This window comes from Lynx canadensis, chromosome B3 (genome assembly GCF_007474595.2).
Source record: "Lynx canadensis isolate LIC74 chromosome B3, mLynCan4.pri.v2, whole genome shotgun sequence".
NCBI classification, from domain to species: Eukaryota; Metazoa; Chordata; class Mammalia; order Carnivora; family Felidae; genus Lynx; species Lynx canadensis.
This window is the reverse complement of record NC_044308.2, coordinates 69085093-69103725: the sequence shown is the minus strand read 5'-3', so window position 1 is coordinate 69103725 and position 18633 is coordinate 69085093. Positions and strand designations below refer to the sequence as shown.

Genomic DNA, 18633 nt, shown 5'->3' with positions numbered 1-18633 from the left:
CGTAATATATTTAGTCAATCTAATTCTAAGTGCAGAAAACTCTAGACTGCAGGGCTATGATTCTTAAGATATTTTATTTCTCACCTGACCCGTGTGTTCTGTTTCATCTTTGTTAATCAGATACATCAGGAAGAACCTGGAACAAGAGAAAAAAGGTATAAGTGAGAAAAAGACATTACTTTGGTTATCTTTTTAAAAAGCCCTAAACAACCAAATGGTGACTAAAACGCTCTTAATAGGTGAACATAGAACTGAAATTACGTGTGTGTGTTTCAAGGATAGGTCATGGAAAAGGTGGGAAGTATTTAACCTCCTCAAGTTGCTGCGACTCTTCCAGAAATAGTTTGTTTGTATTATGGATACCAGAGAAAAGTCCACGTAGTCTCACTTGTTCTGTGATGGGTCTGAGGTTTGGGTCTGTTTTTCTGGAACACACAAGTATCCATGGAGGCGGGGGCTGATCATTCAGCTCACATTGCATGATCTCAGAGACCACTTCCAAATGAGCCAGTCTCTTACCCTCTGAGTGTAGGACTGTGAGGCTGGAGGCGGGGAGAATCTGAGCCCCAGATTTCACATCCTTTGGGGTGTCCTTAGGGTTATAGCTTCAGAAGCTATGAACAGATTTGGTTCCTTCCTCCCTCTTCCTTGATCAGACTAAGAAGAAGGTATGGCCAGTAATTTTATGAGGTCTGATACCCGGGCATGTAGGACATTATTCCTTTCCTCGCACATTTATTTGACAAAGCACTGTTTTTAGGGGGAGTTTCAAACATGAATAAGGGGGTTCTCTCAAGCTTGCTGCTAGAGCTGCACAGAGCCGGAAGGGACATTGTTACAATACATAGTGCTCTGGGAAGACGTACAAGCGGGCCGCATAGCACCATTTGACATTCCTCTATTCACGAGTCCTCACAAATGCTCCCCTTTTATAGAAGGACATCCATCCCAATCACCTCCATTGAGATGAAAACTCTCTTACTGAGAATTAACCATCACGAATACTCAAGACTTGAAGGGTATGCTAAAGTTTTTTTAGTTTTTGTTCTCGTTAGGATTTTTTTAAGTTTGTGTTTTCGTCTTGAACTCACATTCTAGGGAAAAAAAAAATATGTCTTTGCTACTTCTCTTTAACAATAACACCTTTCCCAAAGGCTAGGGCTGTTCCATCCTAAAGAGAGGTTAGTTTTTCCTCAACAATAAAATGTTGACTCAGGGGGAGGAGCTAAGCCAGGGAGCCGCTTTTTTTCTTTTCTTGAAAATGATCACGGAGAGAAGCTGTATTGTCAGGTACTCCATATTCTCTAAGGTACAGGATTCGTACACAGTGCATGGCACACAACAGGCTCTGAATAACTTGTTCTTGAGTGAATGCTCTACCTCAGAACAAGTACATACTCACTGGAGCTTCCAGGGGGCCAAGCTCTAGGTGCTGGGACACCCACACCCACAACTATCCCATGCTTGCAGAGCTCGTATGTTCAAGGAGAGGACAGGCAGGGTGAGGCCTGCAAACTGACCATGGAATTCGGCAACACGCAGGGCGCCGACCGCCCTGATGGAGGCCCCTGTGGCGTGGTGGGGAGGAAGGCCTGACCAGAATGGGATCACCAGAGAATGGGAAGAGAAAAAACGGAGGCGGTAAACACAGACATTTTAAGTTTTGCTGGAAAGGAAAGAAAGAAGCAGGGCAATAATAGCTGGAAGTAAAAGTAGGGCAGTAGCCTTTTTGCTTGTTTAGGATTTTCAAAGAGAACGCATGTATGGTGATAGGGAAAGTCCAGTAGAGAAAGAGAAATGGCTGTAGTGATGTATGGGGTCTGATCCTGGGTGGAGGGGCTGACGGTGGCTATGAGTAGGAACGGCCCACAGCCCCCATCTGTCAACACCCGGGAGAGGCAGAGAATAGGGACAAAGGTGCAAGCTCTTGGCGGCTGCTTGAAGTTTTTTCCTAATCACCTCTCCTTTTTTAGAGGAATAGGCAGAAATGGCACCCACAGAGGGGACACTGAGGACACAACTGTTTATTTTAATCTGCCACTCCTTCCCCCGGCCACTGGCCCCTCCGTTGACCAAGGGTACTCACAAATAGTTGGCTAAGTTGTGCTCCTGTAAGGTGTGTGTTTCAAAACCATGAGGGGTCGTGTCAAAGTAGTCATTGCCAATCCCGCAGATGAAACATTTAGTCTAAGAAGAATAAGAGAAGCAGTGAAGGCATTAGCAAACATGACATTACAGGTGGGCGGAAAGAAAGGGGTGATGATCTCTGACTGAACTGATAACCAATGAAGGATACTTCTCTCCTTAACGTGTTGGGCTATTAGTCGTCTACTTCACAGGGTCCCATACCTAGCTCCTTGCTAGCTGAGGATGCTTGCTCCTGCCCAAGCAGGGGACGTGGTGAAGGCACCAGGGTGGCAGGCTGGGGATGGATAGGGTAGGGTGCAGAGCAGAGAGGGTGGCACAGAAGAAATGCCCAGAGCTGGCAGACAGGTGCAGGGAGGGAACAGGGCAGGGAAGGCAGACAAAACTTTATTGGTAATTTGCCTAAAATTTGTCTGGCCCTTGGTAATAGCAGACCCTATTATTTAAAAAGTCCCTTTACAGGGCACCTGGGTGGCTCGGTTGAGGGTCCGGCTTCGGCTCAGGTCATGATCTTGTGGTTTGTGAGTTCAAGCCCCACATTGGGCTCACTGCTGTCAGCTCAGAGCCCACTTCGGATCCTCTGTCCCCTCTTTCTGCCCCTCCCCATCTTGCGCTCTCTCAAAAATAAAGGTTTTTTGTTTTTTTTTTTTTAAATTTTTTTTTCAACGTTTATTTATTTTTGGGACAGAGAGAGACAGAGCATGAACGGGGGAGGGGCAGAGAGAGAGGGAGACACAGAATCGGAAACAGGCTCCAGGCTCTGAGCCATCAGCCCAGAGCCCGACGCGGGGCTCGAACTCACGGACCGCGAGATCGTGACCTGGCTGAAGTCGGACGCTTAACCGACTGCGCCACCCAGGCGCCCCAGGTTTTTTTTTTTTTTTTTAATGTTTTACTATAAGCTACAAAATAGAGTTGGAACTAGTCAAACATTACCTCCATATCTTCTCGCACCTGTTCCTGCTGGTCTCTTAGCTCTCCAAAAGCATCAATAATAAGACCTGGTATTTTAAATACAAAGACAGATAAAGTGTTTAGAATACTCTGTTTAGTGGCTCAGGGCAGTGGTTCAATTGTTGAGGCCACAGTGTTTTGAAAAAAAGTGAATTATCAAGGCTGATTAAAGCAAAATCAGAAAAAATAGTTGTGTTTTCAAGTGTTGCATCCAGGCTAACCATTTCTCATTGTTCCTCTTCCTCCACCTTGCTGCAGTATGGGATGCTAACCATGGACTTCGTGACCCACTTGGCTCTCCCCTCGTCCTTCCCTGTTCTATGTTTGCTTGGCCATTCCGTTTCCAGTCCTGTGGGCTCTTCCTCTTCTCTAGCCCCTTAGGCAGTGATGTAGATCAGGATTCCTCTTCAGGTTCTTTGCTTCTGCTTCCGGAACATCTCCTCTCCACTCACATCTTTGATCACCACCACCAGCACTGATGTATCCCATTGTACTGTCGCATTCGTGTTTATTTTATGTGTGCTTATTATTCATTATTTCTATCCTATTCCATTCCTAACAGGTCTCTTGAAAGACTTACTACAGTTACCCGCTTATTAGCCGTCAACACCCGCATGTTATAGGTACCTCAACTTGGTGTGACTCCAACTAAATTCATCATCTTCCTCTAATTCCTGACAAGTTGTTGACTACAATAGCAGTACCCCTCCCCCCAAAAGATAAAAAAAAAAAACCCAAAACAAACACGTCACTCTCTCATAGCTCCTTTCTCTGCTCCTTCCCCACCCTAATGCCTGGGAAGAAAATAAGGGCAGGAACCATGAGGCTGTGGGACAAGACTAGCCACAGGAGGGATCTAGGAAGCAGTGCCCGTATCTTTGGCTCTATGTACAGCCGAATCCTTGCATACAGGAGATAGTCAATAAATATTTACTGAATTAACAAGTAAATAAATGTCCAAACCTCTATACAAAATGTCACAGAGCAAGAAAGAACTAGATCTAATAAGCCCTGTTCATATTTAACTGGCAACCCTACCTTGAATGATGGCCAGCAAGATGACAATGACAAAGAAGAAGAACGTGATGTCAAAGACAATGCGGTACATTTCGTAAGGATCACCAGCAGGGTCTTCAATTTCGTCGCCAATGCCGCCTCCCTGCTCTTACTCCCCATACATGTGGAATAGGTAACACTAGAGAAGAACAATAGTGGCCATTAGATAAAAGTCACGGAGCTCTGTGTTTTAGCAAGATGGTCCAAACCTTCACCTGCGGGAGGCAGGACACAGCCCTCTCTGGTGATGTCAGTATTCTGCTGCCAGCTGCTGTCCTCTGCACCCCCTGGTCAGTGTGGGGTGTCTAAAGGTGGAAAGACTGTGAGTACGTGTAGCCTTTAAAAGATTTTTTTTTAATGAGCAGATAATAAGTTTTGAACTATTTGACACCTGTAAGAGAATTCATGTGGGACACGTCTAATTTAAAACAACTTTGGGCCCTGATGAGCATGCTTTTGCCAGATGCTCATTTCCCTCCTTTAAAGTTGCAGCCTCTGGAAAAGGCCTCCTCCTACTTCCACATCCTCTGTGCACCCAGGAGGGCAGGGATTCCTACAGCTTCTGAGAGAAGACGACTTCTGCTCCCGTGCTGCATGGGTCATCCAGGGCAGGGATCTGCGTGCCGGATCCTAGAGCAGGGCGCCCCCCCCCCCCCATCAGTCCTGCCTAGAGGGGTGAGGTTTAGAGGGAAAAGCATGGAGATAGATGCATGCTGGTCACAGTGGTGCTCTAGTGACTGTTACATTGCTCTCTGATAGGGGTACCTGCCCCAAGAAAAGCATAAGGTGAGTCTTTGGCCAGAATGTTACCTGTTTTAAATGATCACAAGCTAGGGTAGTTCAATGTCACCTGTCCCTGACACACAGTGTTTGCCTGAAATCTCATCATTAGGAACATCTACAGATGCAAGTGTCGCTCTGCCAGCTCCCCAGGAGCTGTGTTCTTCTTGCCCGCTAGTGGCTGGCCTGACAGGAACCTTCTGCCCCACCAGCCTGCCACTCGCATTTTGTCAGACTATAGCGGCTGTTCTGGGGAAAAAAAAAAAAAAATCCCCTGGGGCTTCCGGAAATAAACTGGGCACCAGATTCATGGGACTACACCCCTAGATTTCTGAGACAAAGAACCAAAGCTTGACTTCCAAGAAATTTAGATGTGTGTCTGTCCACATTCAGATACAGGTAATTCGCATCTTTACCACAATGTAGGTGACAGAGCCCCTCTGTGCAGTGTGCTCTTTCCACCTAGGTGTAGGTGAGTGCTCCCAAACCCTATTTCCTTCCGTCCCTCTGTCTTTCCTGGACACTTCTCCCTTTCACAGATGTGGATTCTTCTCTAGTCTCTGTTGTCGCTGTGACCCTCCAGTTCCTCCCTACCCAGGGAGGACAGTGACCAGCTGGCCTGCGGGGGGGGGGTGTCTCACCGTCATCATGTCATCACACTTCATATCAGGACTCATCGTCATCTTCACTTTTGTTGTAGAACTTGCGGAAGAAGTTGAAGGCCACCACGGTGTAGAGGTAAACCACCACGGCCAGGAGACCCACAGTCAGAACCAGCTGCGAGCGGGAAAGAGACAGGAGAAAGGAGGTGGGTCTTCTCCACCCTCGGAGGTTCTTGGAGACCCCAAGGAAACAAGAAAGGGGACAGAGGAGGGGGTAGGAGCGAAGGTTGCTCTACTGCAGGTGGAGAAAACGGGCTATGGGGAGAAGACAGTAACCCTGAGGGCTTGTGGACTAAATTCACCACCTCCAGCATCTCAGAATGTGACTCCAATTTGGAGGTCAGGCCTGTAAAGAGGTAAATGAGAACGAGGCATTTAGAATCAGCCCCACTCTGATCTAACTGGAGTTCTTACAAGAGGAGGACATTAGGACACAAAGAGGACAGCAGGAGCTGCAGGGAAGAGCAAGTGACAAAGTAAGAGGCTGGCCAGGTTGTAAACTGAGGACAGAGGCCTCCGAGTCTACCCCCACCTTGATCTTAGACTCCCAGCCTCCAGAACGGAGAAAAGATAAACGTCCGTAGTTTCCTTCCATCCATTGTTGGGCCACCAGGCCTGGTTCTGTCACAGCAGCCCTGGCAGACACATACCTGGGGATGGGACTGGGCTAAATATCTACGAAGGCAGTTAGGACTGAATAGAAACTGTGCTAGGAGGAGGTTCCTTAGGTTTTTTACAGAGAGAGCAGGGAGCTGAGGCTTCACGATCTGGCTTCCACTCCAACGCTGCTTCTAAAGAAATTAAAGGTTGGGACTCTCTCTACTGTCTCTCAAAAATGAATAAACCTTTAAACAAATTTTTTTAATAAATTAAACATTCTTTGGACTGGTGGGTGTCCCCTACATTACACGTTTTCATAAAATAACCATGAGTGGAAACTGTGATAGCTTTGAAGTTAGTATAAGAATTATTTATGATGGTTTAGCAAAGTGACATTTCTCATCATCAACAAATCTGCCAAAACCTTTGCAGGGGCACAGGGCATGCTTATTTCCAGGCTTCAGGAAGTACCACAAATGAGGACTAGACAGGACCTGCTCATCTGGCCCATTTGACAGACTGGGGGCTGAGCCGGAGCTAGGAAGATCACAGTCTTTATGAATGCAAGAAACATATTCAGAGGCTTCTTCGAATGGTGAATAGTAACTTACCAAACCTCAGACCGCAGACCTCACAGAACGCAGTTCGTTTTAGAAACAGAGAAAGAACCTGGGCTTTGCGCCAAGGAAGAAATGGGCTAGTTCTGCCACTTAGCAGCTGTGTGGTCTTGGGTGAGACAGCCTCTCTAAACTTCAGTTCACTCATCTGTCAAGTGAACATAACATCTACCTTACAAGTAGTTGTGAGCCTGTCATAGTACTTGGCTGATGGCACCCAAAGCTGGGCATGTTTGTTTTGTTTGTTTTTTACAATCTTGCCAGAGTTTATTCAGCAAGCCCATATAAAAAATTCATTGTTTCCCCTTTCCATTTAAGGTACAGTTTCGCGTAATGCCATTAAGCCGAATCAACAAAACTGAAGTTTCAATATCTGAAAAGGGGAAGAAAACGATTCTAAAAGAGCATATTGTAATACTGGCATTCCACAGATCACACTTTAGGAAACACTGCCTTTATAGGATCAACTTCCCAAGACACACACGTAAAAATACACAATGGCCTTTCTCCCAGGAACCTATAGGGAAGCATTAGCACGCTAAGCAAATACCTACATCACAGTCTGTCATTACCTCCCCAAACTTGAGTGGTTTGGATGCGGCGGCAAATTTCTATTTCTAGCTTTTCTCTGTTCTTTTTATCTTCAACTAAAACGAGAAACACTGACTGCTGCTAGTGCCAGAAACCTAGAAGAACCAACCACCCTAATACTTGATGGTCTAGTCACCTTTTATCTTGCAGAAACTTTTTTGAGTATCGTTGACAATGAAACACTGGTTGCAGGTGTACAACATAGGGATTCGACATCTCTATTTGTTGTGCCATGCTCAACATAAATGTAGCTACCATCTGTCGCCAGGTAATGCTGTGACAATACCACGACTACATTCCCTATCCTGAGCCTCTTATTACCACAGCTCATTCATCCCATAACTGGGAGCCTGGACCCACAACTCCCTTCCCTCTGGCAAACCACTGGTTCTCTGTATTTGTAGATCTGCTTCTATCACCTTTCACTGTAGAACAATTAAAGGTCAATTTGACTTTAGTTTTTTCTGGTTGGAATCCCTATTTTTTTTTTAAGGCATACAAGATGATTTAAATAGGTGTACACATTGTAAAATGATACAGCAATCAGGTTAATTAACAGATCTGTCACCTCACACAGTTACCATTATTATCTGTGTGTGGCGGGGCGGGGAGGGTGGTGAGAACACTTCTGATCTACTGTCTTAGCAAAGTTCAAGTATATGAGACAGTATTTTTAACTATAAGCACCATGTTTTATATTAGATCCCCCAAATGTATTTGTCTTATAACTGAAAGTCTGTACTCTCTGAGCAACACTTCCATTTCCTCCAGCCCCTGGCAACCATCATTCTACTCTTTGGTTCTAGGAGTTCAATTTCTTTCGATTCAACATATAAGTGAGATCATACAGTATTTGTATTTCTGTGTCTAGCTTATCTGACTTAGCATTAATGCCATCAAGGTCCATCTATGTTGTGAGTTTCCTTTTTTTTTTATGGCTGATTAATATGCCATTATATATACATACCACATTTTCTTTATCCTTTCGTCTATTGATGGACACTCCGGTTTTTTCCATATCTTGACTATTATGAATAATGCTTCAATGAACACGGAATGCAGATATCTCTTTGAGATAGTGATCTCATTTCCTTTGGATATATACCCCTAAGTAGGATTGGTGGATCATGGCGTAGCCCTTCATCTCATTTTTTGAGGAATTTTCGTATGGTTTTCCCAATGGCTGTACAAAGCTGGGCACATTTTAAGTTCATTCTTTTCTCCCTCTCCTACACAAAGGTTTAGAGACATGAGGGAATTCCTGCCTCACTTAGGAAGTTGCACTTAATGAGGAATGAAATGCTAAAGAGTTTGAATTTGTTGACAGAAAGAGCCATTAGAGGATTTTAATCAAGGGAATGACCCTGACAGCACTGTAGAAGACAGACTAGACATTGATGAGACTGACATAGCCATGACTATAGACAGATATAGACATATATGTGTATATATATATGTAGAAGTCATTGCTTCATAATCAGGAGCATGTATCAGAAGTGCCTGGGAAGTTTTCTAAATACATAGCCTACTTACCAATCTCCAGGGAATGTATCAGATTCATGGAGGAAAGGGTAAACCTAAAAAGAGTCTCCAAAGTGATTCTGAGATGCCCATCACCTGCTTTCCTCCCCCCTTTCCTGAACATTTGGTTAAATGTTCAGGGTTTCTAAACCAAGGTCTTAGGGCTCTTAAGTGATGGCCACAAGTTTGCAAAAACAACCTAGTAGTTCACATGTTTGGCCAAGAAATGTGTACTATACTCTATGACCCACAGTTGTACACTAGCAATACTACCTGTTGTTGGCTCCCCCCCCTCCCAATCCGTATCGAGGCCCCTCCTGTTGTGCATCAGGATACCCCCAATACCTGTTTGCCATTGTGAGTTACAGATGACAGAATAGTCCTCAGCGTCTTGAAGCCCATTGCAATGTCTAGCAGATGGGCCGCAAAGAAGAAGTTGTTGTAGTGGCCCAGGATCGACATGGTTGTATACCAGGCAAGGTAGAGAAAGGACTGTGGAAAACAGAGGCAATTTAGTAACTTTTCAGGCATTCCGGCCTCATGATGGGCCCATTAAACCCTCCCCCCCTTTTTTTTCCCTCATCTTTGGGAACAGAGCGAGTGAAAGCCTGTCTGCCCTACACTACTGTTCCCCAGGTATGGTGAAGGCCCTCCATCTTTCATAAGCAATCACTGTATCTTTCTTGGCACCCCCTAGCGTGTTACCCGATGGCATCTAATGACATCCCTGGCCCTGTGGCACAGAATCTCGTTTTTCCAGATGCCATACTCACGTTATCGGTAAAAACAACTCCCAGCTTCCAGATATGGTACTTCATGTCGATGGAACTCAGCCTAAAGGGAGACAAGTAATTTTAAAACTTATAAATGTCAGAATGCAGTTAAGTGTTTAATAAGGGGAAAAAATTCAGTTTTTTTCCTCTCAGGTTTAATAATCTAAATACAGCTCTGAGTTTTGGCAAGCTGTATGTGTTCCCCATGAGACTGAGAATGGTTGAATCATACATCCTGAAATTTTAATTAGTCTTTCTCTTTCAGCTCTTTCAGGCATAAAAGCTGATAGGCCTTTCCATTTTTTAAGGCAGTGTTCTCGCAATATGTTAGAACCTAGAAGAAACTCCTAAGCCAGACCAGAGCCTGAGAGCACACAGACATTCTGCAGTTCCTTCCTGTGGCATGCAGAAGAGGGCTGGAAAATCAAAGGATCCACTATGCCAGACTTTGGATTTAAACTCCTAAGCTCTGTACCATGACACCAGAGAGGCCGCCTCTGCTTTGCTTTCTTCTACTGGGCTGAAATCAAGGCATTTTTGTCCAAACCTAGGAGTTCAGCAATGCGTTCTGCTCCGTAGAGATCACCATACTGTTAATCACCTAAAGAGAGAAGACAACAGGGTGGGTTTGGGCCACTCAACACCATCAGTGTTTTCTCTGGCCCCGAGGTCTTCAGAGCTTTGCTACACTCTGGGCTCTTTCAAGTGACTGATAAAGACATGATTCAAAATGCAACAGGAAAAAATAAAAAAATAAGATAAGATAACACCCCCCCTCCCCCCCCCCCCCCCCCCCCCCCCCCCCCCCCCCCCCCCCCGGAGAAAAAAGAAGTGACAGAGATAAGTGAAAAAACGTTTTTTTCAAGCTGGTATCTTTTTGGAGCAGAGAAAGAAACTAGTATGCAGAAAGCAGTGCTTGTAATTAAGCTGTTTAGGGCAGCTGATTATAGCAATGGAGCCAAAACCTACATATGCTCATAAAAACCCTTCTGTGACTTACTCTTTTGAGATACCATCATAAAAACAACATCAAATTTATTCATGTTTGTAGATGACAGACACTTTTAAAAAAATTTTTTTAATGTTTCTTTATTTTTGACAGAGAGAGAGACAGAGTGCAAGCAGGGAGGGACAGAGAGAGAGAATCTGGAGTAGGCTCTAGGCTCCGAGCTGTCAACACAGAGCCTGATGCAGGGCTCGAAATCGTCAACTGCGAGATCATGACCTGAGCTGAAGTCGGATGCTTAACTGACTGAGCCACCCAGGCACCCCTGTAGATGAAGAACTTAAAAAAACAAAACAACAACAAAAAAACCCCCTACATTTCTTTGGTGGTCATGGAACTCTCCCCATCCCCACCCCCCACTCCCAACTGACAAGGCCTACCTTTCTCTTTACAAACTTGTCCCAGTAGTTATTAGGAAAAGATCTGAAAAACAGAATAAAAAAGGGAGATTCTTAGCATCAAGGCAAGCACATCAAGAAGCTTTGCAATGTGGTCTGGATCTAGATCTCCTTGGGTTTTGTCCTGCTCATTCGAGAATTCAGACTGATTGAAAGTCAGAATCCCCACAGGTCTGATTTATGGTTTTGCTTCTTTGTGTTGACTTCTGGAATACTGGAGAGCCACTCTGCATTTTCTACTTCAAAAGCATGGGAAAGAGCCAGAAATTGTGGCATCAGACTAGACCAGAAGCAGAATCATGTCTCCCGATCCCAGTATAACTGCAAACAAAAGCCTATAAGAAAACACATGCTTTCAACCTTCCTTCACTGAGTGCCTAACTTCATGTTGGTACCTGGGGTAGCTGATAGGGATATAGTGGTGGAAAGTGTAGACAAGGTCCCTAACTTCATGAAGTTTCCAGTATGGGAATCATCTTTTGTTCATGCATGTGGGGTTTTTCTTAACCAGAGCGCTCATCCACTCTATTTTCCATTCCCATATAACTCTTGTGGGGTCTGCTTTTCTCAGGAATTAGACCCCTCTTGTCTTTTGGACATGGTCCCCTCTACCATACCATCCCTAACCCCTCAGAGGCAATTTCTGCCCTGAGCCTAGGACTCATACCAGCTCCACTGCAAATTGTCATTGTTCAAATTAAGGAAGGACTGTCACTTTTGGGCAGGTTGGCAAAAACCATTTAGATTACTTTCTTCTCCTTTCCATCCTGAAAATCGATCTTTTCCCGGGAGAGTTCATTGTGAGTCTAGATTGCAGCCAAGGAACCTCTGGACCTTGGTGCAGGCATTCTTACTTCTGTTTTCCCTTAATTTGAGTCATTCTTATTGCCTGTGGAACATAACAGTCTCTTATTTTATAAAGACCACCCAAGCTGGTGATAAGGAAGTGAGGACATCCCTCTCTTCATGGGCCTCTCAGAAGAACAACTGTGAGCAAATGCCACTTCTCCCTCAACAAACAAGCTGACAATCTTAAACAATTTTTTTTTTTTTGTAGGGAGGGGGGAAAAGGGGAAGCAAAAGCAATTCTTTGTTTCAAACATCCAAATGCCACTTAAAAGCAAAAACAGATGCTGGGGTTACAAAGTAAACTAGTAATAGGTTGTATCTCTGGAGGAATGCAAGTGATTATTTTGATTTTCTTCTTTGTACGTTTTTCTACTTGATTTTTTTCACGTATTACATTTAGAGCCTAAAATAACAAAGCAAATAAAATCAATCCAGGCTTCCTCTGTCCACACCAATATCTCCTTTCTCTTAAATCCTTTATCCAAATGGTCTTAACATACAACTTGGGCCTTGGTCACATTTGGTCCTAAGGGTAAAATTCCACAAGTGATGCCACAGAGATGCTGACTGAAGGTTCCAGGCAAGACCATTTCACAGACATGATCTTACCTTAGGTCTGGGTATTCTTGTCCCTGACTAGGTATGTAAGCTCCTTGAAGGTAGAAAACATAGTTTTACTTGATATATAAGTATTTTTAAATAATATCCTTTACTTAAAATCTGAGGTAGATGGGGGCACCTGGGTGGCTCAGTTGGTTAAGCATCTGACTTCAGCTCAGGTCATGATCTCGCGGTTTGGTTCATGAGTTTGAGCCCCATGTCAGGCTCTGTGCTGACAGCTTGGAGGCTACTTTGGATTCTGTGTCTCCCTCTCTCTCTGTCCCTCCCCTTCTCATACTGTCTCTCTCTCTCAAATAAACATAAAAATTGTTTTAAAAATGTGAGGTAGATGACAGGGCCTACAGAAGGGAAAATGCATAAGTAAGTGCTACTTCTATATATGAATGGTCAAAAAATAATACAAGATGCTCAACCTTCTTTAGAAATCAAAAAAATGCACAGTGAGATGCTATGACACACCTACTGAATTAGCAAAGTTCTTTGAGTATCTAAACAAGTGTAGCAAAAAGGTAGAGAGCAGGAACTCTCATACAGCGCTGGTTGGAATGTTAATCAAGACAAAACATTTGCATACCTTACTATTCAGGAAATTCCTTTCCTGATTTCTATTCTAGAGAACTCTTTACTTGAGCATCGGGTATAAAAGTATTCATTGTCCCACTGTTTATAAGAGCCAGAGACTAGAAACAGTTGAAGTATCCACTGTCAGGAAAATGTATAAATAGCATGATACACCCATGACAAGTACTTATATATGGAAAATGCTACAGCTTTGAAAATGACCAAACTATGGCTACACATCAACCTGGGCAAGCTTCATATGCACTCCTGAATGAAAGATTTCAATGACAGTATAATGCATGTAGCATAATTCCCTTTACATAAGTTCAAAATCAGTTGACATGAAACAATGGTTCAGGGACACATACTAAGAGGTACTATATACTAAAGCACAAGAATGATATCCCTGAAGCCAGGAGAGTAGTTAAGTGGGGGTTGGGGAGAATACGATCAGAGAGAACATCCCGGACTTTGAGCTATCAGCAGTGCTCCATTTTTTAAAGTTTGTAGTTCATTAACAATATAAAATAAAATAAGATAGCTCGTGTATTGTGGTGCATTACTGTGGAAACAAAGATTCATCATCTAAAATTTTAAAAATGCTATCTACACATTTCTCTACTCATGGGCACTGAAGCCACTTCAAATGAAAAGAAAAAATCAACAAATATCCTTGTTGGAACGTTTTAGTGTAATTGTCTTATTATCTCCTTAGATCCGTTCATAGAAGCTGAACTGCCTTTTTACTGAGACTTTTAGGCCAAATCACCTGGTGTCACATATACAAGCAGTACTGATAACTGCAGAAAGCTGACCAATAATCACATTATTTAAGAGTATACAAAATTTCTGTGATGTGATGACGAAGGGTCAGAAATTAGGCCTCGTGTTTTCCTTTTTTTTCTTTATTTGAGCTGACTGGAACAGACATGGAGCAGGGGACAGGCTTTTGATTTGCATGCTCACTTCTTTTCTTCCCCTTTCTAGAGACTATTTTAAAAAGCTCAGCTGGGCCTTTACAGAGCTGCCTCCCTCAGTGTGCCTGACCCTCTTTGGATAAGGAGCAATTTTCTTCTCCCAGGGTCAGAGTTGCTGTTTGCAGAATGCATCTTTTAATTGGCACAGCTAAGGGTTTCAACAGTCCCCTCTGTTTACGTATCCTCTTTTCCTTCAACACATTAATTATCTTCAAACTCTCATTTTCCCAGTTGGGAACACACTGGCATTACCTTCGCTAATGATGGCAGCCATTTTCTGAACAGGTAGGGAGAGGGAATGACCAACAGCTTGATGCCTACCACGTGCCAGGTGTACTGTACCAAGCATGTGACATACACTCATTGATCCTCCCAGACTGCAGGAGGTCGTAGGTGTTCTCAGGCTCCGTTAATGAAGAGGAAATCAGGGTCTAAAAGGCTTCATTACCTTGCCCCTTTCACAGACAACTAAGTTAACAGAGCTGACCTGGTAACCTGCCTCTGCCTGTAGAATCCATGGTCTTTCCCATCACAGTACTAATCACATACATGCCCATCAAGACAGGCTTAATGACACAGGTAATAGCACCCCCAGCCAGATGGCTCTTTTTTAAATTATTTGAGAGACAGAGAGAGAGAGAAGCGCACAAGGGGAGAGACAATCCTAGGCAGGTTCCATGCTCCGTGTGGAGCCTGACATAGGGCTCCATCCCACGACCCTGGGATCATGCCCTGAGCTGAAATCTAGAGTCAGACACTTAACCAACTGAGTCACCCAGGTGCCCCCTGATGGCCCTATTCTAACTGCCCAAGGAACTGCCTATCCATTGACATTGGAAGGAGCTCTAATACTATCCAGGCTATTTTTTTGAAACAACTTCAGAGTTGGTAGCTGACGCAGGACTGCTGTGCAGCGTGGGTGCTCTGGAAACGGATCAGATGATCTCAGAACCTCTGGTCAGGGAAGCATTCTGGCATGACTCGAACATGAAACTACTTAACACTGCACGGACCATCTGTTCTTAGTTAAACATGCTCATCACTCCCCGACAGCCTCCAGTCCCCCACTGAATGCATAGGGATACAACACCAGCGTTTTGAGGGGCAACAGGCTATTTACTAGGAAGGCGGTAGAGAAAACACGTCCTAGAAACCAAAAAAAAAAAAAAAAAAAAGGCTTCTATTAATCAGTCTCCAAGGCTGGTTAAGAACATGCCATTCTGTTACAGTACAGACGCCTTTCCCTTTTTGGGATGGAGGTGAGGGGACACTTACGGTGTGTTGTTACCAAGCGGGTCCCACTGCCCCTTGATGTCATCTTCAGATGGCTGTTCAGTGAATATACAGGCCATCGAACTCCAGCTTCCTGGCAATTTCTTTTTCTCTTTTGAACACCACCAAAGGGACCTATGAGTGGGAAGACACTGCTTACTCAATGCAGGCTTTCTAATTCAAGCACCCTCTCCCAAGCATTTCTCGCAAATTAACCTTTCCCATTTGAGGGGGGGCAGTAATCTCTTATTTTTGACGTTTATTGTTTTTAGTAATCTCTACACCCAACCTGGGGCTCAAACTCACAACTCTGAGATCAAGAGTCTCATGCTCTACAACTGAGCCAGCCAGGCAGCCTGGGGGCAGTAATCTCTTGTAGTAGGATTCTCAGGGTGCCTAGTTGTGGGTCCAAAGTCAAATCTCTTCTCACTCCTTTGGCTATATGTTCCTTCTCCAAAAATCTGGAGCCACCCCTCATCTTGGGCCACCCTTTAAGGTTGGGTTAAATAGCTTGTAGTAATACAAACTGGACTCCTTGACCCATCCTGGGGAGAAGGCCATATTTAGACCAGTCTCTGGGCCAAATGAGTTAGGTACCCTAGGACTCCTAGGCTGGAGTTGAAAACATGACTTAGAAAGAAAATGAACTATTCTAGAATGGATTTCTCAGCCACAGAATACCATGGAATGTTCCAGCCCCCTCAATGGCTAGGGTCATATTGATTTCATGGCACTGACGTTTGGTTAATGAAATATGGGGGTTGCTAGCAGGGATGAGAGGATTCACGGGGCTGTTATTGAAGTTTTCTTCCTGAGAGAAACACAGTTATTGGTTTCCTATTATCACTCCCCATTCTCTTACATTTGGAACTTGATTTTAGCCTAGAGATGGTGGCATGGCTCTGGTGGCCTACCACAGAAGAAAAGTAGAAAAGGAGGGGAAACTTGCTTTAACCATCAACAGACATACATATAATTCAAATAAGGGACAGAGTTAGTGAGGTCAGAGGGTGCTACTGAATCCTAGGAATGAGAATTCAGAATAGCCAGGGCTCCTGTAGCCAGGAAAGCTTGATGCAGACAGAGCCAAGGTTTCTCATTCAGCTGGAAAGCCACTGGTTACTTGGCAACATCCCTCAGGCTTGGTCTCCCAAGGGTTCTTCCAACAACTCTTCTCAAAGCTCACAGTATCTATAAATACCCATGCTATTCCTTTATTTCCAAGGGGAAAAAAAGACAAAATTTAGATAGTGATTTGTAAAGAGTTGCTTCTTGCCCTTTTTATCTTTAACGTGACAAAACAACACCAAGGAAAGAAAAGACTATGACAGGAAGGTGGCAAAGGCTAATAATAGGCATTGCACCCTGTGAGGAACTGATGATCGCTTGCTAGTTATGGATGATGTGGGAGGGAAAGCAAAGATAAAGCTACTCTGACTAATACCTGCTATATTGTGAAATGACTCTGAATAGTCATCATCATCATAATCATAATCATAATACTACCAAGTTTTAGAGCAGTACTCATCTCTGGAATTCGAAGCATTCCCCCCTTCAGTCTTCTAAGGATTTGTATATCCTTGTAAGTAGGACTTCCACATCTTTATTCCCTAGATAGTGTTTACCTTGTGTTTCTCTAGGTCACTGGTATATCTGCACTGGAATCCAACAAGCTGAGCCCTAGGATGGTAAACTAAGGTAAAACCACTAACACTCTAGTGGTTACCATGTTTGTGTTCTGGGTCCCTCTATACATTTTAATTCATTTAATACTCCCAGCTACTTTTAGGGGTTGTGCTATTATTATTAACACTCATATGTAAAGAGGAGGAGATAGGAATGGTGAGGTTAAGTGGCAGAACTGTAAGTCCCACCCAGGCAGCCTCCAGAATGTGTGCTCTCATCATTACAAAAGAGTCCTTAGCGTGGATTAGAGCAAGTGGTCTCCCCACCAGGGTAGGCTAGACTTCCCACATGATACTACAGTTCCTGGGACGAAGAGAGGGCCACAAAGATAGGAATATATGTTTGGGACTCTTCCCAGGAGAAGATGGCTTAGTGTATGCCAAGGAGACTTCCTACTTACGAAACAAAATGTAATGAAAAAAAAGATGTGGTATAGTAGCAACAGAACCAGACTTAGAAAGCCAAAAATACTATGATTCATATGAATATATAAAGATTCATATAACTATAGTGATGTCTGAAGATGGCTCCCGTGAACTATGTCTCCTTGTATTCACGCCCTTGTGTGGACCCCCCTCATCTCCTGTGCAACCATGAATCTGGGCTGACCTGTGACTTTCTGTAAGCACCAGAAGGCAGTAAAGTGACACTGTGACAGTTCTAGGGCCTAAGCTTTAAAAAGGCTAGGCAGCTTCCATTACTGTGCTCTTTTTGGAAAACCCCAAGCCGTCATGCAAGAAGTCCAGCTACCTTGCCAGAAAGAGCATACAGAGAGGCCAAACGGAAGGGGGAATGCTCTGAGTCTATACGGAGAGAGAGGTCCAGCTGCCCCAGCTGAGCCCAGCCTTCCCGCTGTTCCCTTGACAAACACTCCAGGTGTGAGAGTGTGCCATCATGGACGTCAGCCCAGCTGAGCTGACAGGTAGTTGCTGACACAGCTGCCTTCACACAGAGCAGAGGGATTGCTCAATGTGCCCAGCCAAGTCACAGAATCTTAAAAGTGATTTTATTTTAAATGACTAAGGTCTCGGGAGGATTTGTTACGCAGCCCTACAATAGCTGAGACAGTAATCCATCAGTAGTTTACTTTTGACATCTGAAGTAGTTTAAAAACCAATAGATTTTGAAAGGTGAAAAAGCATTTTATAAATTCCAACATAAGTTCCAAGATCAGAAGCGGGCTCTCATTACTAGCTGCATGTGTGACTTAGCATGATGACTCTAATCCTATGAAATTCAACGGAAGTATCTGAAAAAGGGACTCCCGGAGTAAGGCTTCTTACAGTAGGGGGTGAATACAGATCACCCAGGAGGGCATGTTGAGTCGTAGCTTCTGAGGTAAAAGCCAGGGTGGGGCAGATTCTGCAGTTCTAACTAGCTACCCGGTGATGGCACTGCCACCACTCTCTGAACCTCAGGCTACAAGCAAAGTCCTGGAGAATAAAGGGCCGCTGGGTTCAAAATGATGCATCTTCCCCAAGGAGTCAGATTAGATTCAGAGTAGCCAGCAACTCACCTTCAGGCGTAATAGCCCCACCACACAGACCAAAGAGATGATGGTGTG

General features: G+C 44.1%; 1 protein-coding gene across 1 annotated transcript in view; it reads right to left on the bottom strand.

Moving 5' to 3' along the window:
* Window positions 1–18633, bottom strand: part of RYR3 (ryanodine receptor 3) — a 357957-nt gene that overhangs the window by 1721 nt on the left and 337603 nt on the right. The window contains 14 exon segments of the mRNA XM_032593518.1: window positions 85–136; window positions 2087–2187; window positions 3082–3146; window positions 4138–4294; window positions 5577–5606; window positions 5608–5712; window positions 9272–9418; window positions 9700–9760; window positions 10175–10232; window positions 10235–10289; window positions 11077–11128; window positions 15387–15448; window positions 15450–15518; window positions 18586–18633. Coding sequence (XP_032449409.1) covers window positions 85–136; window positions 2087–2187; window positions 3082–3146; window positions 4138–4294; window positions 5577–5606; window positions 5608–5712; window positions 9272–9418; window positions 9700–9760; window positions 10175–10232; window positions 10235–10289; window positions 11077–11128; window positions 15387–15448; window positions 15450–15518; window positions 18586–18633 — 1062 coding nt within the window.